Genomic DNA, 27,255 nt, shown 5'->3' on the forward strand with positions numbered 1-27,255 from the left:
AAGTATGATAATCTTGATGGAGAAGTTAGTCCAAAAAACTACTTGAAATATTTGGAAGCTAATCAAGGCTAATTGTTTTATTTGATAGTATCGTCTTCAAACACGTCAGTTGTCTAATATTTATATTATTTGTTCAGTGACATGTTTTATGCAACTATAACCTAACTTATAAAAATCTATAAGAAAATGCAAAAGAAAACTTTTGATGCTGCGCTCATCAAAAAAATGTCGAATAAAACACGAAATTGTATTACATTGTATTTAATAACATAGAAAAGTTTACGTTATATTATGAGCACAAGAATTATGTTATTTTTAATTTTACGGCTTAATTTTTCTTCAGCGTCAAAACGTTCAAACTTTTATTAATTTATATTTAATTGCATAACGCTCATACGATTGACAGAAACAAAAGCCAACTATTAAATAAACATTTAACGTGAAATTGCATTAATTTTTAAAAATATTTTACATCATAAATTTAAAAAAAATCCTGCTCATTATAATAAAAAAAATAACTTATTAATAAGGCTAATTAGCATACGAAATCAATTTACAAATTAAAATGAAGTTACATAAAGTAATACTTTCTTCAATAAACTTAACATTATTTACGTATAATAATGAAATCACATAGCTAGGTACTTACACCTAATTAAACTAAAATTGCCTTCGTTATTTTAAAAACTAAATAATAAATAACACAATCATAATACCAGTCGCAAATTAGCATTAATATAATCTATAACATACAATGAATAATATTAACCTCGAAATTTCAAATAAAGTATAGATTTTGGTGACAATTCTGTACATTTTGGCAATAAAATTTAGCAATCATATAATTCTATTACATTACAATCATTATCTCTGAGTTATAAATTATATCTCATGACCAAAAATGTACTGGAATACATATTTTATTCATTATTATCTATTTACAGAATTGCCACCAATGTAATGTCTATAATATATGAATATTTTAATAAAATTTGGACGTAATCAAAACACTGCACAAACAAACCATATGAGATCTTTACGAAAACCCAATCACTTTCGAATACATACAATAGTTTCTAACGATCTTACTTAAGCTGAACTAATAATACTTTTTTCGTAAATATTTAAATACCTAAAGCCACCCCTTTTCATTATTGCATCAGCGTCTCATTATATCTTCTATGCTGAAACCTTTCTTGGGTCTATTTGCTCGACTTGTGCCTGCGGTAGCATTTGTATTAGGCTGTATGCCCACAATGTTCTTTATTCCATTAGCAATAGAGCTTGTACTCAAGTTGTCAGTTCCGTTTCCGTTGCTGTAGCCACCGTCTATGGAGCTTGAAACGTTTGTAGATGTACTTGGCGCAGTATCTTTCGGAGGCGTTGGTTTTACTATTAAGTCCTGAGCCACTGTTTGCTGTGGACCTAAAATTGTATGTGTCATTGAACCGTAAGCAACTTGCGGGTGTGGCGGGGGCAAAGGTATGCCATACTTATGATAAGGCATACCCATCATTGGCGCCATGCTGACCACCATATCATTATTACTTATTGTTTGACGAGGCATTGACAAATTTGTTGGTTCAGGCGATCGGGTCCTGTATATAGGAGCACATGTTCTAATGTTATCCCCTATATCAGGTGGATGACTTCTCTTTCTAAATGGGCTTAAAAACATACTAGAAGGTCCTGGGTCAATAGACGGGCTAGCCATTTGACCAATTTTAGATGGGTCAGGAGGTTGCACTTGATGCAAGTCTCTTCGAATCTGTAGCTGAGGGTGTCTGACTGGAGGTTCTGGTATATCAGGATAGCGCATTTCTTTTTCGATTATTTCCTCGGAGGAATATTTTCGATTCTCATAACCATCCATTGATGACATTCGATGTTTGTCTTGATGCTGAGGTCTCATAGTGTAGGGACTCGCTCTATTAGTCTGTTCATTGTGGTGACAATGGGTTCTTTCCACACTATGTGGTGGTGGAGACAACCGCCGCGGGCGTTCTTCACTCTGTTCCCTACTAATACTTTCGACTGAAGAAGATCTCGCACGACGCACAGGCGAATGTTCTGGAGAGGACAAATCAGGCTCATCGTCGTCGAAGCCAGGTTCAATTGGTGATCCAGGTCGGCCAACATCTTCTTCACCGACGTCAAGTACGTCTCCTGGAGGAATGTCACCAACAGCGTGAGTTAAAGCATGCCGTCGTAAATCACAATTTCTTCTAAATACCTTTCCGCATGAATTGCATTCGTAAGGTTTGTGATCGGTATGTGTAAGAAGATGTGTCTTGAGATTCGAACGTTGATTAAAGCTGCGGCTACACACTGGACATTTATGGGGAGATTCCTCCATATGCAATATCTTGTGAACCGCCAACGTCCTGGATTGACAGAAGCCTTTCCCGCATTCTGTGCATTTAAACGGCTTTTCCTTTGAATGAATGTATCTGAAAAGAAGAAAATATAATTTGAGTTATTGGCTATAATTTGCGTTTATAATGAACACCGTTATCTTGGCCCATAAGTAGTATTTATCAACAATAAAACACTTGAAGCAATAAAATTCCACGAGTTAATTAAAAGACTGGCAATGGGTGGAGTAGAAACATGCTTGAGTTTAACATGCTATAATGGCTATTAACGATATTGTTTTGCAAAATCTTGTTAGTCAGAAAATGAGTTACATTTATTTACAACATATTTTAAAGTTCATCGTACTTAAGAATAGTAAAAAAAATATCTCAGTTTATATATTTTTGTAAGATGTTATCAAGACAATGTCACTATGTAACATGTAACATTGTGCGACGTCATATATTAAATCCAGCGACCACTATTCTGCGCACACCTTGAACGTGATCCGAGTAATTTGAGACTCAAGGCAAGTCAGACGATGTATAGCAGTAAGCCAGTTTTGGTTGAGCTCACCAAAGCTTACTGGACCTTTAATTAACATATGGAAGAGGTTGAACCACAGGTCTCATTTATTTGGTTTCATTCTAAGTTCCAGTTCGTCCGAATCGAATTACGTTAAAAGCATTTTGTAGCCAATCGCTTCGATTAATATCGAGGCACCATCTACTAGACTTAGGAAAAAATTATTGCAAATGAGTGCTATGTTGATTAAATACGAATCAATCTAAATGTCTCTACAGCTTTATTTTTTCGCCATCAGCTTATCGTAAATATTTATGGTAAACATAATATTAATTATAATTCAGCACCACAACATTGAGAACACTTAAATTTTGTATCATCTAAAACCTGACACTTTACAGGTCTTGTTACTTAGCAAAAGCAGTTACATCAGGATCATTTAGCTTAATATCTTCAAGACTGACAATCTAAATTGTGTTAATGCAGCCTTAATTACTGAAATTATGTTTAAGATTTTCGAGTATGCAATAAAAATAAACACTGAGGTCGCCAAGCACACGTTTCATGTTAATGGATCTTAAAATTCTTGGTCGCCGTCCGAGGAATGCACCGTGTAAATAATATATCATTACTATCATGGACCACGCTTGAAGATAAATAAAATGGACCTAATGATCATATGTCTCAAATTACTGGCGTGGCTATCGTCAAACTATCGTTCGGACGTCTTGTCAGTTCAAATCCTTTTGAATCTCTTTTTACCGTAAGTAGCTAAAAGATTATGCTTATGAGTGATAGATTTAATTTAAACTTTTTTTCGTTAGCAGGTAAATCTAACCTATAAAGATTTATATATATTTGCTTGTTAATGTTCGCACCACAATTGGTTCTCTCTATTGGCGTGCAAACGTAGACTGCTCGTTAAACGGTGTGTGTTACTTTTGGATTTAAACACTAATACGAATTTGATTTTTTTCGTATACCTCCGTTATGTTTCTCGGCTTGCAATTTCCATAATTGAATAAGGTAATGGAATTAAAAAGCAATATTCATTTGAATCGCGAGAATCACGCGAATTTAAACGAATGAAATGACCGGTTCTAGACGTCCAGGAACCGGTGATTCTAATTTGAATGGTTTTAAGTCTCACGCTCGAGGATAAATATTAATATGACGATTATCGTGAACACTATTTTACAGATTAAGCTGGGAAAGGATGGTTAGTTATGGGTAATGGCTATAAATTTATGGATATAACTATAGTTAAGACTAGGAGCAAGAGAGTTTATCGACTTTTATACACCTTTACACCTAGGATGTAAAAAGTCTACATAATGAAAAATGAAGCGAGATAGACGAGTAGGTAGTGAGTAATATAATATTATATAGTATTAATGAATTTCAAGAACTAGCATTTTTGTTTTTTAGCATGTAAATCCTAAAATCCTTGGACTCGAGGCCAATATAATGGACAATTCAGATCTTAAAATCAAATTCTAATTGAAGACGATCCAATTAAATAAAATAGTTAATATTCGAATAGCCAATAAATTACGAAAATATAATGAACGACATCTCAATTCTAAAATGAATTAATTCGAAGGTGGGTTGTGGGTTTACTAGTCAGACAACTTAACATCAAAGCGACCGACAGATTTATATTAACAAGGCAATTACCAAGTTACTTTGAAAACGTAAGACAATTTCAACGCAAACATCCTGCGAGCTCAAACAAAAGAATTCTGATTAACATATATGTAATAATGAACATAAAGTATAAACAAATCTCTGTCAAAGTTATCTGGGATCTGAGACGTTAAAAATATAAGTAACGTCGCTTATACTTAGTGATAACGATCACGATGGACACTCATTCAGAATCCCATCAAGAGATTAAAAAAAGACTTAAAATTACACTCGATTCCAATCTCGCGCTAATGGCTTGCATTAAAAATATATCTGATAATGTTGGTATTATTTTTTGTGATTCATGGAAACTAGTTGCAAACGTATGCCAATCCAAATATGTGTTTCTAAAAAAATTCATAGTGGTTTAAATATAATAAGAACACTGATTCGAACTCAAAATTAAAAACGCCACGGGCCCCTGCCCTAAAGATATTATGTTCTATGGATGAATGTGAAGTTTTCAATACGCATTGGGCTAGCGTGAGGACTACAGACCATTCCCTCTCGCCTAAGAGAGGAGGCCTATGGCCATTAGTGGGACATATGTACAATGTGTAATTGAGTACGCTGAAAATTTTGAAGTTTATTTAAATAAAACTGAGTACAACGTGGCGATTTTTACTGATAGGGCACCATCAAAAGAATTTGCCACGGGCCCCAGATGGTATAGTTACGCCACTGTAGAGACCAGTAATATTAAAAATATAATACAGTTTTTAAGCGATATGCGTCTAGAGTTCGCCGCTCGAGGTGTTCAAAAAAGGTTTAGGTCACTTGTCTGATCTAAAAACTGTTCAAGTACAAACTCATTGAGACTTGGCATCGGAACTGGTTTGGTGTCCTCGTTTTACAATCTGTTTTGACAACGCAAATATCAAGTTTTTTAGGCTTAAGTAATCGGGATGGTCTAAGCAATTCATGTTTGACCCTTGGGTGTCACAAGGATATGATAGCCGTTCCTTTTTTATACTAAAGTGAGAAAATTGAGGCAGGTGGATTTGTACTTATCTAAACCAAGACATCTTTATTTGTTTTGTAATTAGACATATGTGGACGACATCATAGACCTTTTTAAATTTTTGTGTATCTTTTGTTTTTTAAAAAGAAATTGGAGTCGAATTGTCGCAAGTCTCAAAATAACTTCTTGTGTATGTATAGCACTAACTTCTTGTAATTGAAACATACAATGAAGTAAAACAAAATTAAAAAGTGATCATTTTTTAACATGTGTTGGATCCGGGTCAGGAATACTTTTTTCTAAAGTTGATCGTGAGGTTCGATTGCAAGTGATTGGTAAATTTATAGAACTACAAAGATCTAGAACTCTCTAGATACCTTTTGTTTGGATTCAAGAACAATTGAATTAACTTTAAAAATTATTTTTGTAAGCAACAATTCATTATATAAATATGATTCGTTAGAAAAGGAAATTTTTAATGCGAATATAGGCGCAGATAACATATACTTTTGATACGTATTGAAAACATAAAATAATTCTATCTATGAATAAATGGACTGATTTCAAAAATTATATCACATTAACAATACTATACAAAAATACACTAGACTGAAAATTTACAAGGAAAATTTGAAAACTACAAAAATAATGAGAAACCCTTTTTATAACTGATTTCGATAGGAAAAGGTTTACAAATTATTACACTATTAATTATAATTTTTTGTCTGTTTTAAAGTTTTATTTTAAAAAATTATAAAAAAATATACAATAAGAAAACTATATAATGCATGTAATGATACACTATTGTACATTTTCTTTCTTAGTAAAGAGAGCGATGCGGACGCTGTAAGGAATGTTCAAAGGTGAATGACCTCACCCTCCCCGCATCCACTCTATCTCATAGATTGATGCCGAAGCTCTTATCGACTCATACTGTAATTAGTTATTCTATTTGCATGTATACGGATTATTATTCAAATAAATAATACACCTGAAATTATGATGACCCAAAAAGCAGCGACGTGATGAAATTTAAGTTAGAACACACACAACGAAACGATTTGTTTGTTTACGTAAATTTAACATGTGATATGCATTGCCTCTGTACCAGACATCATTGATTTTTATATATTTTAAGCTTTTAAATTCAATTTTCATTGATTATAAATCATATAAGTCAACACATACAAGAAAAGTATTTCATAAAATTTAAATAATAAATCAATGGCGCCACAACCTTTTTTAGGTCTCGGCCTCAGATTTCTGTATCTGTTTCATGATCATTTGGTAATCTAATAGACAAGTAGGTGATCAGCCTTCTGTGCCTGACGCACGCCGTCGACTTTTTGGGTCTAAGGCAAGCCGGTTTCCTCACGATGTTTTCCTTATTCACTGTTCGAACGAATAGAACACATAAAAAGAAACTCCATTGGTGCACAGCCGGGGATCAAACCTACGACCTCAGGGTCGCACGCTGAAGCCTCTATGCCAACACTGCTCTTTCATAAAATTTAGTGATTATTAAATAAAGTACAATTGTGCCAAAACTGTCCCATGAAACCCGTTACCTTAAGATTTCCTCAAACTGTTTATTCACGCTTCCTTGAACGAAACACATTTAACACACGCAATAAATAATATATAATTTATTCAAATCCGACTTTAATTAAAAATGGAATTCCTTTGTCGGAATCTTTAGCCTCAATACATAAGATCGAGTAATATACGAATCAAGTTCAGGCAAATGTCAACTTCATTATGTAAATCAAACTGAATTTGAAAGCAGCGAAACAGTAGCAGCACGGCAAACATAAATTTATACTTTATCGTTTAATGAAGTTACCTAATACTTACTGACTTATTGTTGCTTTACTATTTCACACCCCTTCTTCATACAATACAAGCCAAACCCAACTATAAAATAAGTTTGGTACGATAACTTCATTGGATTTTCAGGAAAACGGACGCAGAGCGTGAAGAAAAAGTTTATATGTTATAATATATAATGTAGTGGGTTAATTCCTGGCAAATAAAGCGAGCTTAGATCCTTCCAAAAGCTCAGAAGCTTCCTGGGCAATTTGCAGGCTTCACGGAGCGATCTCTCTGCTCCGGTATGTTATACTGATGTAAATAAAATCTATTTAATTATGTTTTACCATAGTACGTATTCGTTTCTTTCCATCATGTAGTGTTTATAGTGTGATGGAAAGAGACAGTATACGGCTCTGTCTTTTTTTTAAATATCTATTTTATTAAAACCTACTTTAAAACTTTTTACGTGTTTTGTTATAGCCCTATTATATTTAAAATATTTTAAGGAGCTTAGTATAAAACAGGAGAAACGGCTTATGTTAATACTAAATAATGTATCCGACAACATAAAAGCCGTAAGCAACCGTCCAAACCCACGCAACGCTTTATCTACACAAGTGAGCTGTAAGTCGATTTGTTGTTATGCTACTAACACGACAAAAAGTCCGACTTTCTGTTAATTAGCATTAGAATGGACTTGAGCTGCCTGATGAATACTGGTGTCTGACTTATGCAAAATTTGATAGATTCGGGCTTTTGAAAGTTAAGGAAATTTGGGCTATTCGGTGTTTAAAAGCTTTTCTAAATGCTTGTTATTAATATATATGTACTGAGAACTTGTATCTATTGATTTAAGATCTCTTATAAAGGGATATTAATCTTAAATCAAGAAATCCTTTATCCTGCCTTGCGATTCTGTAACTCACTTTTGCACACGCGGTGGCGAAAACCGCTGTGTGAGTTCGAAAAGTGAGTTACAGAATCGCAAGGCTGTAATTCGTTTCATATACTTTTAGGAGCTAAGATATTGTACGACCTGGAGATAAATATAAACTTAAACATCGAAATTACCCTATCCAAAATACGCCTTTTTTTGCGACATTACTGACGGTTTCACACACAGACTCTAGCATAATTATCGAATGATTTGAAAAGAAAAATATTTGATTAAGAAAAATAATTTAAAATTGCAAAATTAAAAGGCCACATTTCAACATTCTATGTCTTATCTTAAAGCTTATTTATAGCTTCAATTATCATTTAAATGGACAAAAAAAAACTACGATTCTATCGTAAATAAAAGATTTTATACGACTTCTGAATAATTCTGTAATGTCTAAATAAGCCAAGTAGCAAACCGTTTACAAGTATATGACATATGCAAATGAGACAAAGCGAATATGAATATTATTCGCAACAACTTAGTAGCTTAACTCTAGGGTTATCACTTTTAAGACTCATTAAGAACTATTTTATGTTAAATAATGTATTTGTGATTCGCAAAACACATTACCATAATCATAAAGATTTAGACCGCACATTGTTTGAACGGTATATTGTGCTAATTAGTATTAATTGCCAACCCTGCACATACAGGTGTTTTATATGACGCTATTTTTTGCGCTTTAAAGTTTCAAAAGAATGTGACGTCAGGGAGCGTGTTTTTTGGTATAATGGCTTTACGTAAGCACTGTACATTTGATATAAAGTTTAGCATTTGTGTAGTTAACGGTATAACGATTTAACAGTATACACGGGGTTAAAACTAAATTCGTTGTAAAGTCCAGAACGAAAGTAGTCTATAAGGCTTTTAAGGTTGTATTGTTTGGCAATATACCGAAAGAGCGCCGTCATTACTTTCCATTTTCACCTCCAAAAAAGTTAATCGAAAAATGATAAGGTCCCAGAGTCGCATAGTTCGTTCCATCATTTATTTTGTGTTGTCATAAAGAAATTTTGTGTTCGTCGCGGCTTATAAAAAGTCGAACCCGAAGTCGGACAGGTACGTGGACAAAAAATAAATGGAAAATACTAATGGAGTGAGGCGAGCGTGTAGTGTTTTGTGATGGACGTTACTCGGTATTCGAAACTATGAATATGTGGTTCAAATAATTACAAAAGTACCATAATGGAGAAACCTAGCGAAGCATAGGTTTGAGGAAAGGTATTTGGAAGCTACGCTGACAAGTAATAAAGCAAATATGCAGTTCTCATCCAAAACGGGCCAAAAAGGACACAATATATTGTAGTTGTTTTTTTTTTTTTTTATATGATTGGACAATTCACACCAATTGACTTAGTCCCATGCTAAGCTGGTGAAGCTTGTGTTATGGGTACTGGGCAACGGATATACATACATATTATAGATAGATAGACATATAAATACATATTTAAACACCCAAGACCTAAGCACAACACCAAATGCTCATCACATCGATGTTTGTCTCAGCCGGGGATCGAACCCGGGACCCATGGATTCGCAGTCAGGGGTACTAACCACTAGACCAATGAGCCGTCGAAATAGTGAGTTGTGGGTAAATAGTATTTTTCTTTTCATACCCAGTTCAGTTAACAACTTCATTGGATTCTTACGGGACAGGAGAGTATAACAAACTACAGGAAAATATAATTTATAATGATTTTAATAAACCTATGTATTAATAAAGTTATTTTAAACTATTCATAACGAAAATGCAGGTATTAAAAGTGTTTTATACATCTCCGTAAAAAATGTTATGACCTGGCATTTGGTACTATGGCGCGACCAAGCCGGTTTGTCGGTGTGGTCGGCGTCCAAGTGACTTAATGGGAGCGACGGCTCGCCGCTGCCGCTTCACACTCAATTTCACCTCTGACTGACGCAAACATTCATTGCACTTACTTGACTCACCGTGATCAGGTGCGTTACTTCATGTAACCGAAAATCTCGGCTTAGCCAAATCACATACAGATAAACGTTTGACGTTTTAAGTGCTTCGATGCCTTAATTAAAAATAAATGCAAGCTTCGCGAGGAAAAAACGGTGGCGCCTCCTAACAAAAAATTCGATAGTTGATACCAAACTTGAGCGCGCACGACTGATTCCGAAACACAATCTAATTTTTCAATCTGCTTATGAAACCCGATATTAACATTTTGTTCCTTAGTTCTAATATTAAATGTTTGATACGCTCGACTCCCCCATCGAGACCTTGTTTTAACATTGAATGTTTCAACACCATTCCCACGTTGACAACTTGTTTTATTTCTCTTCCATAAACTCATTAGACGAGATAAGATTACTACGTAAAAATATCAACACGCCTTCATTCCAAAAACACCGCTGTACGTGACTAACTTAAAGTAGACAGCATTACATTGTCCGGTGTAAAGTAGTTTTGGAGTTACGGAGAGATTTTTACTATTAGATTGACCAAGCGAGCGCAGTTGATTCATGAGCGTCTCCACTGGTAATTATATCGAAACCTCTTGATACCATTAATCATGTATTGATGTATGGAACCAATTATACTCGGAATCCTTCATCCAATTTTATATCTTGAGTTGATGATTTATTACGAAGTAATTAGGCCAACGGAGTAGTGTTAATTTTTATAACAAATCCAGTTTCAAACCTATGTGATTGGATATAATCGTTGATCGGAACATTTATTTATTACAAGCAAACGTGTTGTTATGTTAATGGTCTATTTCTGATAAATACAGTGTAATAACTGCTGATTAATCTAAATACGAACTAACAAGAACGGTGAAGTACAAACTATAGTTTTTTTTTTTAAAGACAATTCACACCAATTGACCGAATCCCATGCTAAGCTGGTGAAGCTTGTGTTATGGGTACTAGGCAACGGATATACATACATAGATAGAGAGATATATAAATACATATTTAAACACCCAAGACCTAAGCACAACACCAAATGCTCATCACATCGATGTTCGTCTCAGCCGGGGATCGAACCCGGGACCCATGGATTCGCAGTCAGGGGTACTAACCACTAGACCAATGAGTCGTCAAATAGTATAATTTATGTAGGTATAAGTTAGATAAGTGTGTGTGTGTGTGTTTTAAATTAAAAGCAATTGCCCCATTTCAATTCGCAGCATCGTATTTCTTAAAACCTCGAATTCTAAATTTAAAATTCAAGTTCCATGACTATACTCACCTGTAGAATAGTAATTGATGAACTGGTTTCATACTAATTTAAAAAATGCTATTGAAAAGGTTATATTTTACTATTAAATATCCAATCTCCCATAATATCAGCTTGTACGTGCTTAGAAGAGATTAAAGGCTCTAGCAGGCAGCGGTAATAAATAACGCGATTATTTCTTTTCAAAACTGGCTTCGTCTAAGATGTTTTTGTGAGAATTTCAAATCTGGGAATTAAGCTTTACCGTTTAATTTTGTTGAATACTTTTTGTCTATTTAACTTTCTACCTGCGTATTAATGCTTATTTACCTAGATGATTTAATTTGTTATTGAAAACTAAAAATAATGAAACTCACGATTGTTTATTTAATTGTAAGTTGATTTTGACGAAATATTTCCGTGTACAGTGTTTAACACATAGTAATAACGAAATTATACATTGCCATTGTTAAATACAGTTGTTATATAAACAAGTAGTAATTCTAATTTTAAAATTATTCCAAATTTAAAAACTTAAAACCTTACAGATAATTCTTACTTGTGTACAAGGTCAACCAGTTGGGAGGGTTTAGTTTTAAAGCCATGGATGCCTCCAGATACCATCTTAAAGTTTTTTCTATGGTTCAAATATCTCTAAAAACGTTTCGATCTGATAACAGTTATTAATCTGGTATGTCATAAAATGAGAGAGACAAGTTGTTTTTTTTATGTAGTTGTTTAAGCTATTTATAATATTTTTTTTTCTATCCAGAACTAGATTGATATAATATCGTTAACTTGGCTAATTATTTAGTATTGTCTTTTATTGACATAACCTTTACACATTTAAAGAAAACACTTTTTACCGGATTGTAATTATGTATATGTTTATAAGGCTAATTATACATATGTCAGAGTTCAATATAAAATACTATTTGTGATTGCAACGAGTAGATATTCTACATTAATAGGAGGGACATTTCTCATTATTGTTTATAGTACTACCACACAAAAGATTTAAAGAAAACGCTGGAACTCAGAAAATTGATTGACAAAAAAAGGAATTCATCATCGATAAATATATAATTTTAATATTTAAATGTTAAATTTACTACCACTAGTATGTCATCAAAAAATATCATCTGACTGTTTTGATGAACATTAAATTTATATTAATTATATTATAGGATTTAAATTTATTTTTAATTAAACTTGATTATTTATAACATTAGGAAGATGAATATTCAAACTTTCTATCGTGTAAGCAATTATAATTTAATTAGTTAAAGTGAATGGATATTAATTGATTTTTTTGGATTTAAATTTCTATATTTCTCTCTCACGCAAATACATTATAGGATCTTAAGGTAATTTGGGATTACGTCTTATGTTTTCACTATTGTTCGCAACATATGCAGGGAAATCTATAAAAGCAAGTAGCGTATCCTTTCATTCATATTTAGAATTAATTTTTCTTTTCTGACTTTCAGAAGTGTACTTGTTTACCGATATGAATAAAGTTATTTTGACTTTGACTATGCTTTTATATGAGTGGTCACTGTGCCCAACAGACACGGTCGATTTGGGTCTAAGACATGCCGGTTTCCTCACTATGTTCACCCACCGTACGCGCAAGAATTCAATACAAAAAGAAAAGCCATTGGTTCGAAGGTTTTTTTTACAAATTTTAGTACTTTAAAAGTTTACATGAATAATATCTAATATGTACAGAATGTGAACAGCTCGATTAGAATTCTACAAGATTTTGTTACTTATATATACATATACAAACTCATAACACTTAAACATGTCATATGCCATATAACTGTATATATGTGTGTGTCCCCATGAAATATAAGACAACATTTATGATTAATGAACAGAAAAGTCGCTTGGGATACATTTCAACGTTTATAAATAACAATGGAGCGTTCGAATACTTTTAAACTTGTTTTTGAGGTTATGTTAAGAGACAAAATAAGGGCCTTGAAAGCCGTTACACTTGTATTTGTATGAAAAATGGTCAAGCGTCAGTTTCTAACTATTTAGTAAGTGTTATGTAAAAAGCCCTTCTAGGAAAAAACTTATGCAAGGAAAAATTTGGTAGATTTTGAATTTCGTTTTGCGCAAGCGGTTTTCATACACAAACTTTTTTCATGTTAGTGTGTTAGTGAAGGTTATGAAAGCTTATTAATTAGAACTTACTCCCAAGTCAGTTTAATATCCAGCTGTGGCTTATTGTCAATAACTCAATGCAACAAGTTCCCGTAAATTTTCCATAAAAAATTATTGCGGTAAGTGTAGTGAGTTTCGATTAGCAGTAATCACTTACCAGCAAGCTTTTGTTTTTAAAATAGTTTTTATCAACGCTACAAATATTGAAACATCGAAATCAGTTTTGTCGTTATTATTAGAATCCAATATAATAGCCAATTTTTGAACGTTCACTGAATATTGGTTATTCTTTCAATTTAGGCATATATTCTTTCCATTCCTCGTAGATCCATCTAATAATTACAATATTCATATACAAATACCGTGAGATGTTATGTCAATATAAATATTCTTGGGACGCAAAGTCGTATGTTTGTTCACGGACCGGTCACTGTTTGCAGAGCCTCTCGACACCACTCAGAAATATTTTGAACTGAGATCTCGAAGCACGGAAGAGTTTATGTTTTTTTATTTTGAAAGCTCTGTGCAATACATAGATTGAATATTCAAGTCAAGTCAAGACAGTCGATGTCTTCATTAAAATATTTTAGATAAATTGATGATCAAAAATGACAGTTTTTATCAATTTATACGTTAATACCCGCCAAGCACAAAGGCTACAGCGCTGAATCTTATTGAAGTAGTATTACCACAGAATATTCATAAATCTCATATACAGGAAGGCTATCTTAGTTACTGTTTTAAATTGTTTTGCTACTGAGCAACTTTACTGAATAGTGGTAGTGTTAGGTAGTGATAGTGTAACATTTTTTCTGAACCCAAAAACTGGTTGTTTTGGAGTAGATTTTTTTATGATAAGTCGACTCAGCGACTTCGTTTTTACGGTTTCTTCTTTGTATTTAATTAACTCAAAAGTTTCCTATTTCAAATCAGTTTAGGATATCAAAGAATTCGGCATAGTACATCTCGCAGTACAAGTTGTATGATTCGTTCGCACTATCCGTTTCACCATACCAGCTGTAAGTTTCGAAACTTATACAATGACACTTAACACCACAAACCACAAGTTTCATACCAACGTATCGCTACTACAAGCTTTATAGCTTAAAAACTAGATTAAGTAGCGGAGAAACGTTGAATCGTCGATAAGCATAAATTTCTACCCACGCGACTTGTTTGATTTGCTGAATCGTACCTAATACGGATGTTATTGAGGATATCAAATAGGATGGTTAAACTTTTAATAAAAAAATAAAAATAAATCTGTGGCGCTACAACCTCATTAGGTCTTGGCCTCAGATTTCTGAATCTGTTTCATGATAATTTTTAAATCTAATAGGCAAGTAGGTGATCAGCCTCCAGTGCCTGACACACGCCGGTCTAAGACATGTCGGTATCCTCACGATGTTTTCCTTCACCGTTCGAGCAAATGTTAAATGCGCACATAGAAAGAAAGTCCATTGGTGCACAGCCGGGGATCGAACCTACGACCTCAGGTATGAGAGTCGCACGCTGAAGCCACTAGGCCAACACTGCTCTTAAACTTTTAATAAAACAGCTAATATCTGAATGCAAAAATAACCAGAAGCATCAATGCAGTATATTTTTAGTAAAGAAAAGAAATTTTTTTGAAAAACTTTCGAAAAAGGTCGATATATTCTGAACCATAATGTAATATGAGATAAGAATATTTTACAAACATTGAGAAGAATATAGAAAAAGTTGTAGAAAATAACTTTTCGTAACACAAACAAAAGAAAGAAGATAGGACAAAAGGTGGACAAAATATGTCCGTCTTGATAAATAATCAAGACAACGTTTAAGGTTGTATAAGAATAAACACCGCGAAAACTTTCTGTTTTAACAAGTTCAGTTGATTAATGGTAGCGATCTTATCTAGAGAATGTTAATTGAAAGTTTATTTTATAAAAGTATTCTGTATCCACGGCCTTAATTAAAACAATTCACATTTAAAGTACGTTAAAGTTGTGTTACTAGCTCATAGAACCCCCAAATAAATTTATGAAGTGCCAATCTAGACTCAATCATCTAAAAAATTCAGCATCATTTTTTGTGTTTTCGTATCAGGTTTAGCGTTTCTGTATAATTTAAAAATCTCCGAATCAATATCACGCGAGAACCTAATTTGATTGCTTCGAATTTAGCAAAAAATTCAACACGCAACCAGCACAATAGAATATCCTTATATTGATATAAATTTAATCACTTCGCTTCACCAAGCTGGTTTGGTTCAATTTTCGAGCAATTTTAAGTTATAACATTTTTGCGATCTTTTTCTCTGATATCGGACCCGGCAATTTATTGACTTAGTACTTTTAAGCGATTTTTTAAGGCCGCGGGTGTAAATGGCAAAAATGGTGTTTTAGTTGCGCAAGAGAGAACTTTCAAAAGTCTCTATAAAATCAACGAGCATTCGCGCGATGTTTCAAGTTAATTATTCCACGAGTTTGGTCACGATTATTTCGAATGCAGGCTCATCTCTTCACGATATACATGTATGAGAAATTTTCTAATCAACGGATAGTAATTTGGAGGTTGTTGATCAACAATTTTAACGCAAATATTGCGTTGCCTAAGTGTTTTGTTTCATAATAATTGTAGGTATATATAGAATGTAAGTTATGAATGTATAAATAACGAAATTTAAAGGTTGTGTCGATTCAAACCAGTTGCGTGACAATTCGAATTTCGCTCGGAGGCGAAATTTCTGAAATCGTTTCGACTGTTTTGAATATCAGACATTCTTACAATCGATTTAGTATAAATAATTCGAATGGGACCAAAATGATAATTTCTCAAGATATCCGTAGGCGAAACAGTTCTTGCGACTCAGTCCACCTGCCCACTTTGATTTATTATGGATTCAGTATTAATTTGATATCCCTTTTTGCTCCAGCCCCTTGAGCGATCGAAACGAGTAGGTACGACCAGTCCCCATTATATATGCTCTCAGACGACTCATAATTGCATATGAGCCGAGATAAAATATCTCAAGCAAATATATACTCTATTTACATCGTGATTACATCTTTTAATTAATTTTTTATTTATTTATTGTTGTATTGTAATAAGATGTGCTTTTTTTAAAGCACTTATGGTGTGTTCGTGACTATATTAAATATTTTTTTATATACATAAACAAGTGTTGATTGAAATACTTATAAAAACACAAGTTATATACAAAGGTTTTTAATTCAGTCACAGCCGTATTATCAAAAAGGTTTTATTCACATGTAGGAAGTTTGCAGTCCCATGTGCCGTCCTTGAAGGGTCAAAAGCAGTCACGCATTTTATCTCCGCAGTTATTAATTATGCCTTAGTAATAACAGACATTATCTTGCGGTTTTTAAGGCAATCCGATACGAAAACAATGAAGCAAATGTCTCAGAACTTGACATCACTCGGGTTTTTTGCGTTATGATTGACGTTACCATTAAGGTGGACAAAATCGGAGGAATTGTTGACAAGTTTCAATATTCGAATAGCTAAATTCGAAATTCGAATTTTTGAGTTTTAGCTAATAATTTGCTTTAAAGCTTGATTTGAAAGTTACTTGAACAGAAAAGCATTTTAGTAATGTTTTATTCTGAAATAGTGTTTAGACATTTCCTAGAGAAATATAAATAATAGTTATACTGCATATTATAAAGGTGATAATGGATTTGACCTTGGTATATGATATTGATGTCTTGAAATTATTAAAAAATATATGTTGTAATAGACTTTAATTAACTTGCCTTTTAAGAACTAATTGTCTTATGAATGGTTTTAACTGAATACCTATAAAATGAGAGAGTAGAGTGAGAAAGAGAGTGGGTGGGGTACCCCAATGGTACCTATAGACAAAAGTGTATTTAAATACATAGTTTGTTAGTTTTGTCCAAAAATAATAATTTTTCGATTTTAATTTCGCAATACACAAAAAATAGTTAATCGTCTATTGAGCTGCAACAAAGGAGATCTCGATGTTTGTAAAAAATGATTTAGTTCGGTAATACAATCATATCAAGTAACGACAGTAAAAAACCTAAAACCCGAAATATGCAAACTCGTTTTATAATTTTATTAAATCTAGCTGACCCCGCGAACTTCGTTTCGCCTCAATATGATTTACTTTGCCTATCTTTTTAGTAGCTACGTATGGAACTAATTTTTACAGACTTCAAGGTATAAATTAAAAAAAAAATACCTCGTATTGGTCCAGCCGTCAAGTATTGAGCTTAGCAACATATTTTGCGATTCATTTGTACTGATATATATATAACTTATCTTTTTATGTCTAAACGCTTTGATAAAATGATGTACGTAGTAATTATATTCTACAAGCACCTTGTTCCATTTTCAAATCTATTATCATCGTAATATCGTTCTAAAGTGTTGTTAACCAATTTATGCCGACTGTACATAGTCGATTACCGCCGGGGCCTCCAATAGAAATGGATGAGTCATCATTTTTAAACTAATTACAGGTACGTAAAAAACTAAATGCGAGACGTAGCCACGAGTATTAGGAATCATCAAAAACTACTAAGCCCGGTTCCTCTACGCTTGATTTTTATTTTTTATCACTGATTGGAAACCAGAATTATTTTATTGGATGGCAATTTAACTTTATCGTAGACTTCTTGACAGCTCACACGGTTGCCCGGATTCGTTTTAAATATATAATTAGTGTTCTGTGCTTTGAAAATTAACATATAGATTAATTTTTTTTTCATCGCCCATGGACACTCTCAATGCCAGAGGGCTCACGAGTGCGTTGCCGGCCTTTTAAACGTGGTACGCTCTTGAACCCTAAGTCGAATTGATTCGGAAAAAAAAAACACTACTACTTATAAATAATATTGAAAAGTTACATGTAATACAAGCGTTTTATAACAGTTAATTTATGTTGTAAATAGTCTTGTTAAAAGTAATTCTTCAATAAGAAAATACGACCGTGAGTGTCCAGTTTTTATAGTATAATAAAATAATTTGAAACGGTCCCGAGTCAACGAACTAGCTTATGAAATGTTCTTGTCAGCCTCATTGCTAAACATTCCCGATATTATTAAATCAAATTTAAATAAACCAATATCTATTATCGAAAATAGTAACTCGTTGCTATCATGATGAAATTCTGAGAAGCCACATTTAAAAGCTTTATTAATGTTCTATTCCAAGTAGCGCAGCGGATGTGGCCACACTCGGCTTAACATCTGCAACTTGACTTACACAGACACCCAGTTACGTGCATGTTAATGTGCTTCTATGATCAGCGTTGTAGAAAATTAATACATGAATGGAATATAATTACCAGTATTTTAATTAAATATAACAAAAACGCGCATAATTAAGTAATGTATTAACGTTTTTGCAAAAATGCGATTGAGATACACTATCTTTATATCATTTTAAAAAAAGAACATTAATCTGTAGATATTTACAATAGTAGTAACTCACCTGTGATCACGCAGATGATCTTGCCTCCGGAACGCTTTGCCGCAGATGTCACAGGAGTAAGGACGTTCATCAGTGTGAGTTCTCTCGTGGATTAGCAAATTGTAGGACTTCGTAAATTGACGATTACAGAATTTACAAATGAATTGTTTCTTCGGCCTCGAAGCTCTTCCTGGAGCTCTAAGCAGTCTTCTATCTAGATGTGGGTGCATTTGATGGGGTCCCGCCCCAGGCGGAAATAAACCCGCACCCGGAAAATTAAAACTGTTGGCAGCTGTCGGTGAGGGTCCCGGAGCCCCAAGAAAAGCACCAGGTGGACCATACAAAGGAGGTTGCGATGATCCATCGGACATCATGCCGTCAATCGATGGAGTTCTATGGTGGGGTAAAAGCATCGCGGCTGCGGCCTCCCTAAGAGCAACCTCTTTTCTTTTTTCAACCATCATCGCCATTAAGTCGAATGAATTCCTTTTACTAAAATTACCGGGCGCTCTGTCCGGTGAACCCTTCGACTGTTCTGGCCTTTCTCGGTCCATCATTCTTTCCCTTTCTATAATTTCAGATGGTATTAATGCAGGATGCATTTCACTCGGGTACATAACTGGATGCATTGCTCTTGTAGGTACGACGGGAACAAATGCTGATGATTCACGATGGGTAGCAGTTAAAAGAGTACCAGATGGTATCTGTCGATGATATGGTAGAGGTGGCGAATCAAAATTTCCTGAATTACGTCCATTTGATGAAGATCTCTGTGCTCGATCCGCTGAGCTTGCAAGGAATTGGTCATGTCTCGATCGCAGGGGAGCGTTCACTGGACTATCAGGTACAGGGCGAGGTGTCGTAGCCCTTGTTACAACAGTTCCAGTGTTATCCGACATCACGTCTTCTAATCATCTGAAAATAAATAATACAGGGATGAATATTTAATCATACGCGTTATCTATTGATACCTTATTAAAATTTAGATTCAATGTAATTAAAATACAACTTTTGCAAGGCCGATGTGACAATATCTACTGCAATTTAATAGCCGATGTAGAAGCAAGCATATACGTCGATAAAACTATAGTTGTCTAACCGAATAGTCACGACACGCTTCAGCTACACTTGATGCTTATCTTTATGGCTTTCACTTATGGATCGTACAACTGGCGATACGAACCCAGCTCTTATTCCGCAGTTACTTGGCAGGTGTTGAGCATTTAGATTTATGGATCGAGAAACATGTTTAATTAGGTAGCTCTACATTGTTACTTCGTTATTAACATCAAAAGAGTCTCACGCGATCCACCTACGATCTTTCACAACCTGGCTATACTTTTAGCGGGTCTATAGCAATTTCTTTTGTTAGCCTTTCGAAAGTTTTATTATTCACAATTTGGATACTTTACACGCTTTCAGAGGCGATCGTAATAAAGTTTTAAAATCTGAGTTCATCATACAATATTCGTTCTATTTTTGTGCGGAGAGTGAGCACTTTTCATGTAATTCTAATATTTTAAGTTCGATAAAATCTTAATAAAGAAATATCCATTGTTTTGTTTATAACTTTATAATTATGTTACTTCTGATGCTCATGAATCATTCAACAGTTTATACAGAATAGTATCGTTTCTTAGCTTCTGGTGATATCGGGAAATGTTAATGACGACCGGATTTGGGCTCCAACAGATATATACGTCTATGTTTGATATCTATCGACAGTTTATACGATATGATTTATAAAAAAATAACTTGTATAAAATATAGCCCTGTCACATATTAATTGCTTATTTTTAAGTTTAGGAAATTTTTAATGAAAATAATTTATGTTTTAGCTTTTATTAGGGGCATTTAAAAGTGGGACAAATGTTTGTGTAAGAGTCATAACATCACTGAAAAGAATGCTATTCTGAGATTTACGAGTTACGGACTGAAATGAACATTATGGTCCGTGACAATAAAACATCACCCTTTGCTTAACATATGATGTTATTGTAAGGTTTCCGGTTTCCGTGTCCACTGTTTATTACCAAGTGAAGGCTTTTAAAATATAAAATTATACGAAATTGGCCCTTAATATGAGCGATAATGTAGATTTAGTATATGGAATGTCTTTGATTACAAAAATAGTAAAAAAACATGCAGCAAACAAAGATTAATCTTAGAATCAATTTATTCAAGCGAGATGTAAAAAGGCGCACGGAGTCCACATTTCACTGCATGTTGTCCATTCTACCGTAAAAGCCTTTTGATTCTCTATCCTTTTCACTCTTTTGGGTTCAATACACACCTCTCACTTTGCTTGATCGAGTTTCTACCATCTTACTTACTCTAAAGCTGTAAAACTACTTTTATCTCTTTTACTTTGGGTATTTCGAGATATATTATAACGTAAGTAATAGTAAACTGTAATGATGTTAAAGTAATCTAGTGTAAATGATGGATGGGAAATGATTTGAATTTTGTCTAATGACTGTAAGAATTATATTTTATTGTTATTAAACTTCAAAATTTATTACAGTTTGCAAATCAGGAACTTATATTCCATTCCTTTAATGAAATCTATTCCAAGACTTGCATAATGTCATCAACACTTCGACTAATTTAAAATGTTAATGAGTAAGCGACTAATTTAACATTGTAATAATTTATGAAATCTATAACAATTTATGGATCGAGATCTTTAAAGATAAACAGAATGGGTCGCAAAGAGCTGTTAATTCACACTGAATATTTCATTGTGAACTAAATATTATTCATAAGTCATAACGACTTTACAATGAAGTTAGGAAATAATCGTTTTTTTTTTTAATTTATTGAGTTTAGAGAACATACATCTATTCTTCGCTTTTATTTAAAGTGAAACGACAAAATCCATCACTTGATAACGTAAACAGTGCCATCTCCAGTGTAGTTCACTGGTTTAATACAAATAATCTTAAGTTAAACGAAAAGAAGACAAAATGTGTTAAATTTGTAACTACAAATGTAAAAAGTAGTCATTCTCAAATAATAATTAAAGACGAGGAAATAGACTTTGTTGATAATGCGGTGTTCTTGGGAATTACTTTAGATAGTAAACTCCAGTGGGGCCGACACATAGAAGGTCTTTCGAATAGGCTAAGTTCCGCAGCGTTCGCAGTTAAAAAGATACGCGATCTTACGGATGAGAACACAGCAAAGCTTGTTTATTTCAGCTATTTTCATAGTATAATGTCATATGGTGTTATTTTGTGGGGTAATGCAGCTGACATTAAATCGATATTTGTAGTGCAAAAGCGGGCTATAAGAGCGATCTGTGGGTTGTCCCCACGGGAGTCGGTCCGAAGCAAATTTAAGGAATTACATATTTTGACTCTGGCAAGTCAATACATTTATGAGAATATTTTGTATGTGCGGAAAAATATAGATATCTTTAAAAAGAATAGTAGCTTCCATAATTATAGTACTCGTAATAAAGACAAAATTTGCGCACCAACCAGAAGGCTGCATAAAACGAGTAATTCTTTCCAAGGCAATTGTATACGTTTTTTCAACAAAATCCCTAGTGAAATACAAGCGTTGTCAATAAATAAATTTAAATCGTACATTAAAGTAAAACTGCTTACTAAGGCTTATTATAATATAAATGAATATTTAAACGATCCTAGTGCTTGGATATGAGTTGCTCCAGTATATATTATAGGTAACACGACTGAATCTCTCGGCTGCATTTCCAGACTCTGGGGCGATCGTCAACATCCACGACTGTTTTAATGTAAAGTGGGAACAAACCGTGATCCATGTGGTATCCAATTATTTCAGTATTATTATTATTTTCTTATGTAGCCAAGTCCACATTTCAAGGATCGTCATGCTCGCTTAAATGTCATTGCTTGTGGCGGCGTCCATGCGTCGGGTTGTCTCTCTCCCTAAAATATGGCGAGGGGGCCGATGGCTGGCCATGCGTCATACTCGTGAACGGGTGCTGCTTGTGGTGACTGGTCGTACTTGAATTCGTGTATGCGGTGATGTTAATTATTTCGACTATGTGTTTGCGTGTTGTTCCCACGAGAATGTAAGTGCGTGCTCCTATTTCACCATGCCTCCTGCTGATAGGGGACAAGTCTTTGTTTTTATTTATGTTCTTATTATTAATTACTTAAAATGTCATGTGGAACATGGTGTAATGGTTGCAGCTCCTTACAACCGTTGTGTAAAAAAAAAAAAAAAAAACATGGCGATTAAAAAGAGTGGCGGAGAGTTTATTGCCAGTTCTTCTCTTCCGTTCTACGCCCTTGATTTGAGAACTGGCAGTAAATGTAAAATTAGAAGCATTAATATTTATATCTTTAATGACGAATCACAAGTGTACATTGTGTTACCTACGTGAATAAATGATTTTTGAATTTTGAATTTTGAATTTTATACCAGCCCTGCGATTCTGTAACTCACTTTTCGAACTCACACAGCGGTTTTCGCATCAGCGATCGCTCTCAAATCAGTCGTGAAGCAGTCATTTTATGATTTGGCATTTTGATAAACAATAAACTACAAGCTCCCACCTTTTCAGAATGCCAAATCATAAAATGACTGCTTCACGACTGATTTGAGAGCGACCGCCGATGCGAAAACCGCTCTGTGAGTTCGAAAAGTGAGTTACAGAATCGCAGGGTAGTTAATATAAAAGTTCATTTTATGACAATCAAAATTGTAGAAATCTCATTGCAATAAAAAAGTCTTCGAATTTATTAAGAATACATCTCTTAGTTTTATTAATTAAATTGGTTGAAAATATATGAGGTCAGAAATAAACAAAATCAGATAATCTGGGATTCTCGGATCTTGTTCAAGCACTAAATCAACGGAACCTGTCCATGCTCCACTTCGTTAATTCGTATTTAATGGTCAGGGGTTGTTGACTTTAGGTTTTGGAAACATTTTTGAATTTAGAATCTTGAAGGTATTGTTATTTTTTTCACAGGCAGAACTTATTACTTCGTATTTAATTAGATGCTTCTATAAAACAAGTGCTTGATTGTAAAATTTTATCTAATTTAAATTTGACAGGAAATAAACTGATTTAATCTTGCAATTCACGCAACATGGCCCTAGCTTCATAGTATAAAAACCTAAACTCTTCTGATTTCTTCTTTCCTTTGATTTATTACACAGTATACCTATTACTACTACCTACTTTGAATGTGTAATATGGTAGACTCAATGTGGAATAGTTTATGAAATTGTAAGTGAAGAAAATGTACAAAATGACATGGCGATTGTGACAGAAGGGAATTGTCTTGCTAACCAAATATAGGATGAGAAATATGATGATTGTAATATAAATTAAATTATAAAACACTTACACGTAGATATAGTATGCAACTTAGAAAGTACAGCACTTGTCTAACTGAAAATGCATTTCGCTACTAACGATTTTGTTTTTATCATTTTGACTGCAATCAACTTTAATGGTTGCGGCAAATATCAAAGAGATTTTAGGAGAAGTACTTCCCCACAATTATGATTATTGATTAGCTTATCTTTTAAATGCTTTATCGTTTATCGAAATCAGACGATGTACAAACAGTGAATTAGTATATGGGAGACAATTAGGTTTAATTTTTACGTGGAATTCCTTTTTTTATGCCGCAAGGTTGGTTTGATAAATTACAAAGGCATATGTCAGATTAGATTACATTATCTGTTAATGTACAGATTAACTACCATTTCTAGTAAAGAGCACGTTTCTACTGTTATATGAACGCAGATGTTGACTTAAACCTATTCATACATTTTGATAAGCAACAGCCTTCTATGGAGGATTTCTTAGATTTATATATGGGGAAGGTTATAGGTAGGTTTCTCTATAGGAAATAGTAGGTAGGTAGGGCTGGGACTAGATTATGTGACGTAAATAATAATTTAATTTCCATTTTTCCGTCAAAAACAAATGACAATTTAAAAATAGTATTGTTGTGTTTTTAATTTAGATTGGTAGGTAAGTAAATTTGTTTATTTGTTGTTATGAAGCCTTAGCAATTGAAAAAGAAAAGCTCTTTTAAAAAAAATTACATACTTAGAACATTAATAAGAACCACTAACTTCTAACTATTTAGAATGTTGTGAACTAACTGATAACTATTTAGAATGTTGTGTTTTGTAGAGTATGGGGTAGCAAACCTAAAGCAAAATGCAAGATGTAGTTAGAGATATAATTATCATAAAGCTAGATGAAACAAACTTAACAGAAGGCAACTTTCTACGTACTGATCTGCCATATTAACTTCAACAAGTAAATTAAAAAAATCATGCGCATACATTTTGTGCTACTCAATTGGCACCTGCTTCTACAGCTTGTTGGATGTTGTTTAACTATAATTTAGGCAATGCTACTGGGTTTTAGGGCAGATGTTAACATTAGAGTAATTTGTAAAACCTTCGAAACACCTGCATATTTTATTAGAGCATAAAATTCAGCTGCCTATTAAACTGTTTGATCTACAATGGTAGCAATTATGATTTTTGTATCCAGGAATTTATAATCAGTAATTCCTCAAATCAATTAGGTTCATTCAAATTGCATGTTTGTGTTACTTTGTTATATGTATCTTTTTTTTATAGAACAGGTGGAAAACGGACAGGAGGCTCACCAGCCGCCGCCCATAGACACCCTCAATACCTGAGGGCTCGCGAGTGCGTTGCCGGCCTTTTAAGATTTGGTACGCCCTTAGTCGAATTGGTTCGGACCAATTTATGGTTTAAATGCACATATACAATTTAATTGAGTCCTTCAAGAAAGGAGCGTACCAATTCTTTAAAGGTCGGCACCGCACTTGTGAGCCCTATGGCGCTGAGAGTTGTGTGTCCATGGGCGGCGGTATTACTTAGCATCACATGAGCCTCCTGCCCGTTTGGTGCAATCTTAGTCCGTCAGAAATAGTCTCTGAAAGAAAGCTTAAGCAGTAAAACCCGTAGAGGTATCTAAACATATTTTTGTTTATTTTTGGCTGTATTCGTACGTAGATAAAATTTATAGAGAATGTAGATAAATAAAAACCTACGCCATCTGGCGGTGACAAAGTACTTTATCCATGATGATTTAAATATATCCCTTACTGAAATTATTATAAAATATGCGTTATTGTCTTTCTCAGTGCCGTTCACCAGAGATACCATATCTTGGCCACCTTGTCATTGACGGTAGTACTACAAAACGCGGTCGTTAACCGCAAACTCGAAACTTGTCGGTGTCCAATGCAAGTTAACGAAAAGTAGCCTTGTTTTATACCTACGACTTACAGCCTTCACTTTAAGTTTCGCGACTAATATTCAGTAGGTTCTATACCCTATTTGGTACCTTAAGAGATGTTTCCGATGTTGATTTATGTGAAATATTTAATAAAAAAATAATCGCTAAGTATGTTTAATAAGCTATTACATTGTAATACAAATGAAGCCTCAACTCAGCAAATACTTTGAGCTATTAAATAAAAGATTAACATCTTATTTTTCTAAGAGATAATTATACAGATAATTATAATTACAGTAACACAGTGGCACGAGGCATTACAGAGAACAATAGTATTAAACCACAGACCGTTATTAAGGGTATCGTTTTCTTGGGTGGTTTAAAATTAATTGTTATTGTTCGGGTATGGAAGTCACATGCTCAAATAAAACAGGTAGCGACATAAAACGCACCCTGCCTACCCAATTTATTCCACATCCGCTGTATTAAATTACATATTCTATTAAAAAATGGACTCACAAGTCGACGGGTCGTCCGATCGATCACCAGACGTATCAACCCTCAGTAGTCAGGTAGTCGCCCACAAAGTTTACCAACCTAGGGTCCACACTAAACAAAGCTTTGCAATTTTTTGTCACATTTCACAGTCTAACCGCAGTTGACTTCAACAGGTGAATAGGATATTAGTAGATGTGCACACAACAATAGGCGCACTGCACGGCCCATAAAACAGTTAATACACACAAAGTTGTTTCGTATATCAATCACGGGTACACATAGTTAAATATCACATCACTGTTCGTGTATAGAGAGCACTGTAATCCACTCATAAAGTTATGTTATTGCACTAATAAGATATCGTGGAGATAAGGCTGCGCAGGCGGCGCGGCGCGCGCGTCGTTTGGGCAGAGTGCGCGTACTACTGTGCCTGC

At 34.0% G+C, this 27,255-nt stretch overlaps 1 protein-coding gene across 1 annotated transcript; it reads right to left on the reverse strand.

Moving 5' to 3' along the window:
- Window positions 1–245: 245 nt before the first annotated feature.
- On the reverse strand, window positions 246–27,255 carry LOC125060859 (protein bowel). The gene is made up of 3 exons (XM_047665968.1): window positions 26,843–27,255; window positions 19,111–20,004; window positions 246–2,450 (listed from the first exon to the last, which is right to left on the reverse strand). The coding sequence occupies exons 2-3, from the start codon at window positions 19,986–19,988 to the stop codon at window positions 1,160–1,162; spliced, it is 2,169 nt and encodes a 722-aa protein (XP_047521924.1). The 5' UTR covers window positions 19,989–20,004; window positions 26,843–27,255; the 3' UTR covers window positions 246–1,159.

This window comes from Pieris napi, chromosome 22 (assembly GCF_905475465.1).
Source record: "Pieris napi chromosome 22, ilPieNapi1.2, whole genome shotgun sequence".
Taxonomy (NCBI): Eukaryota; Metazoa; Arthropoda; class Insecta; order Lepidoptera; family Pieridae; genus Pieris; species Pieris napi.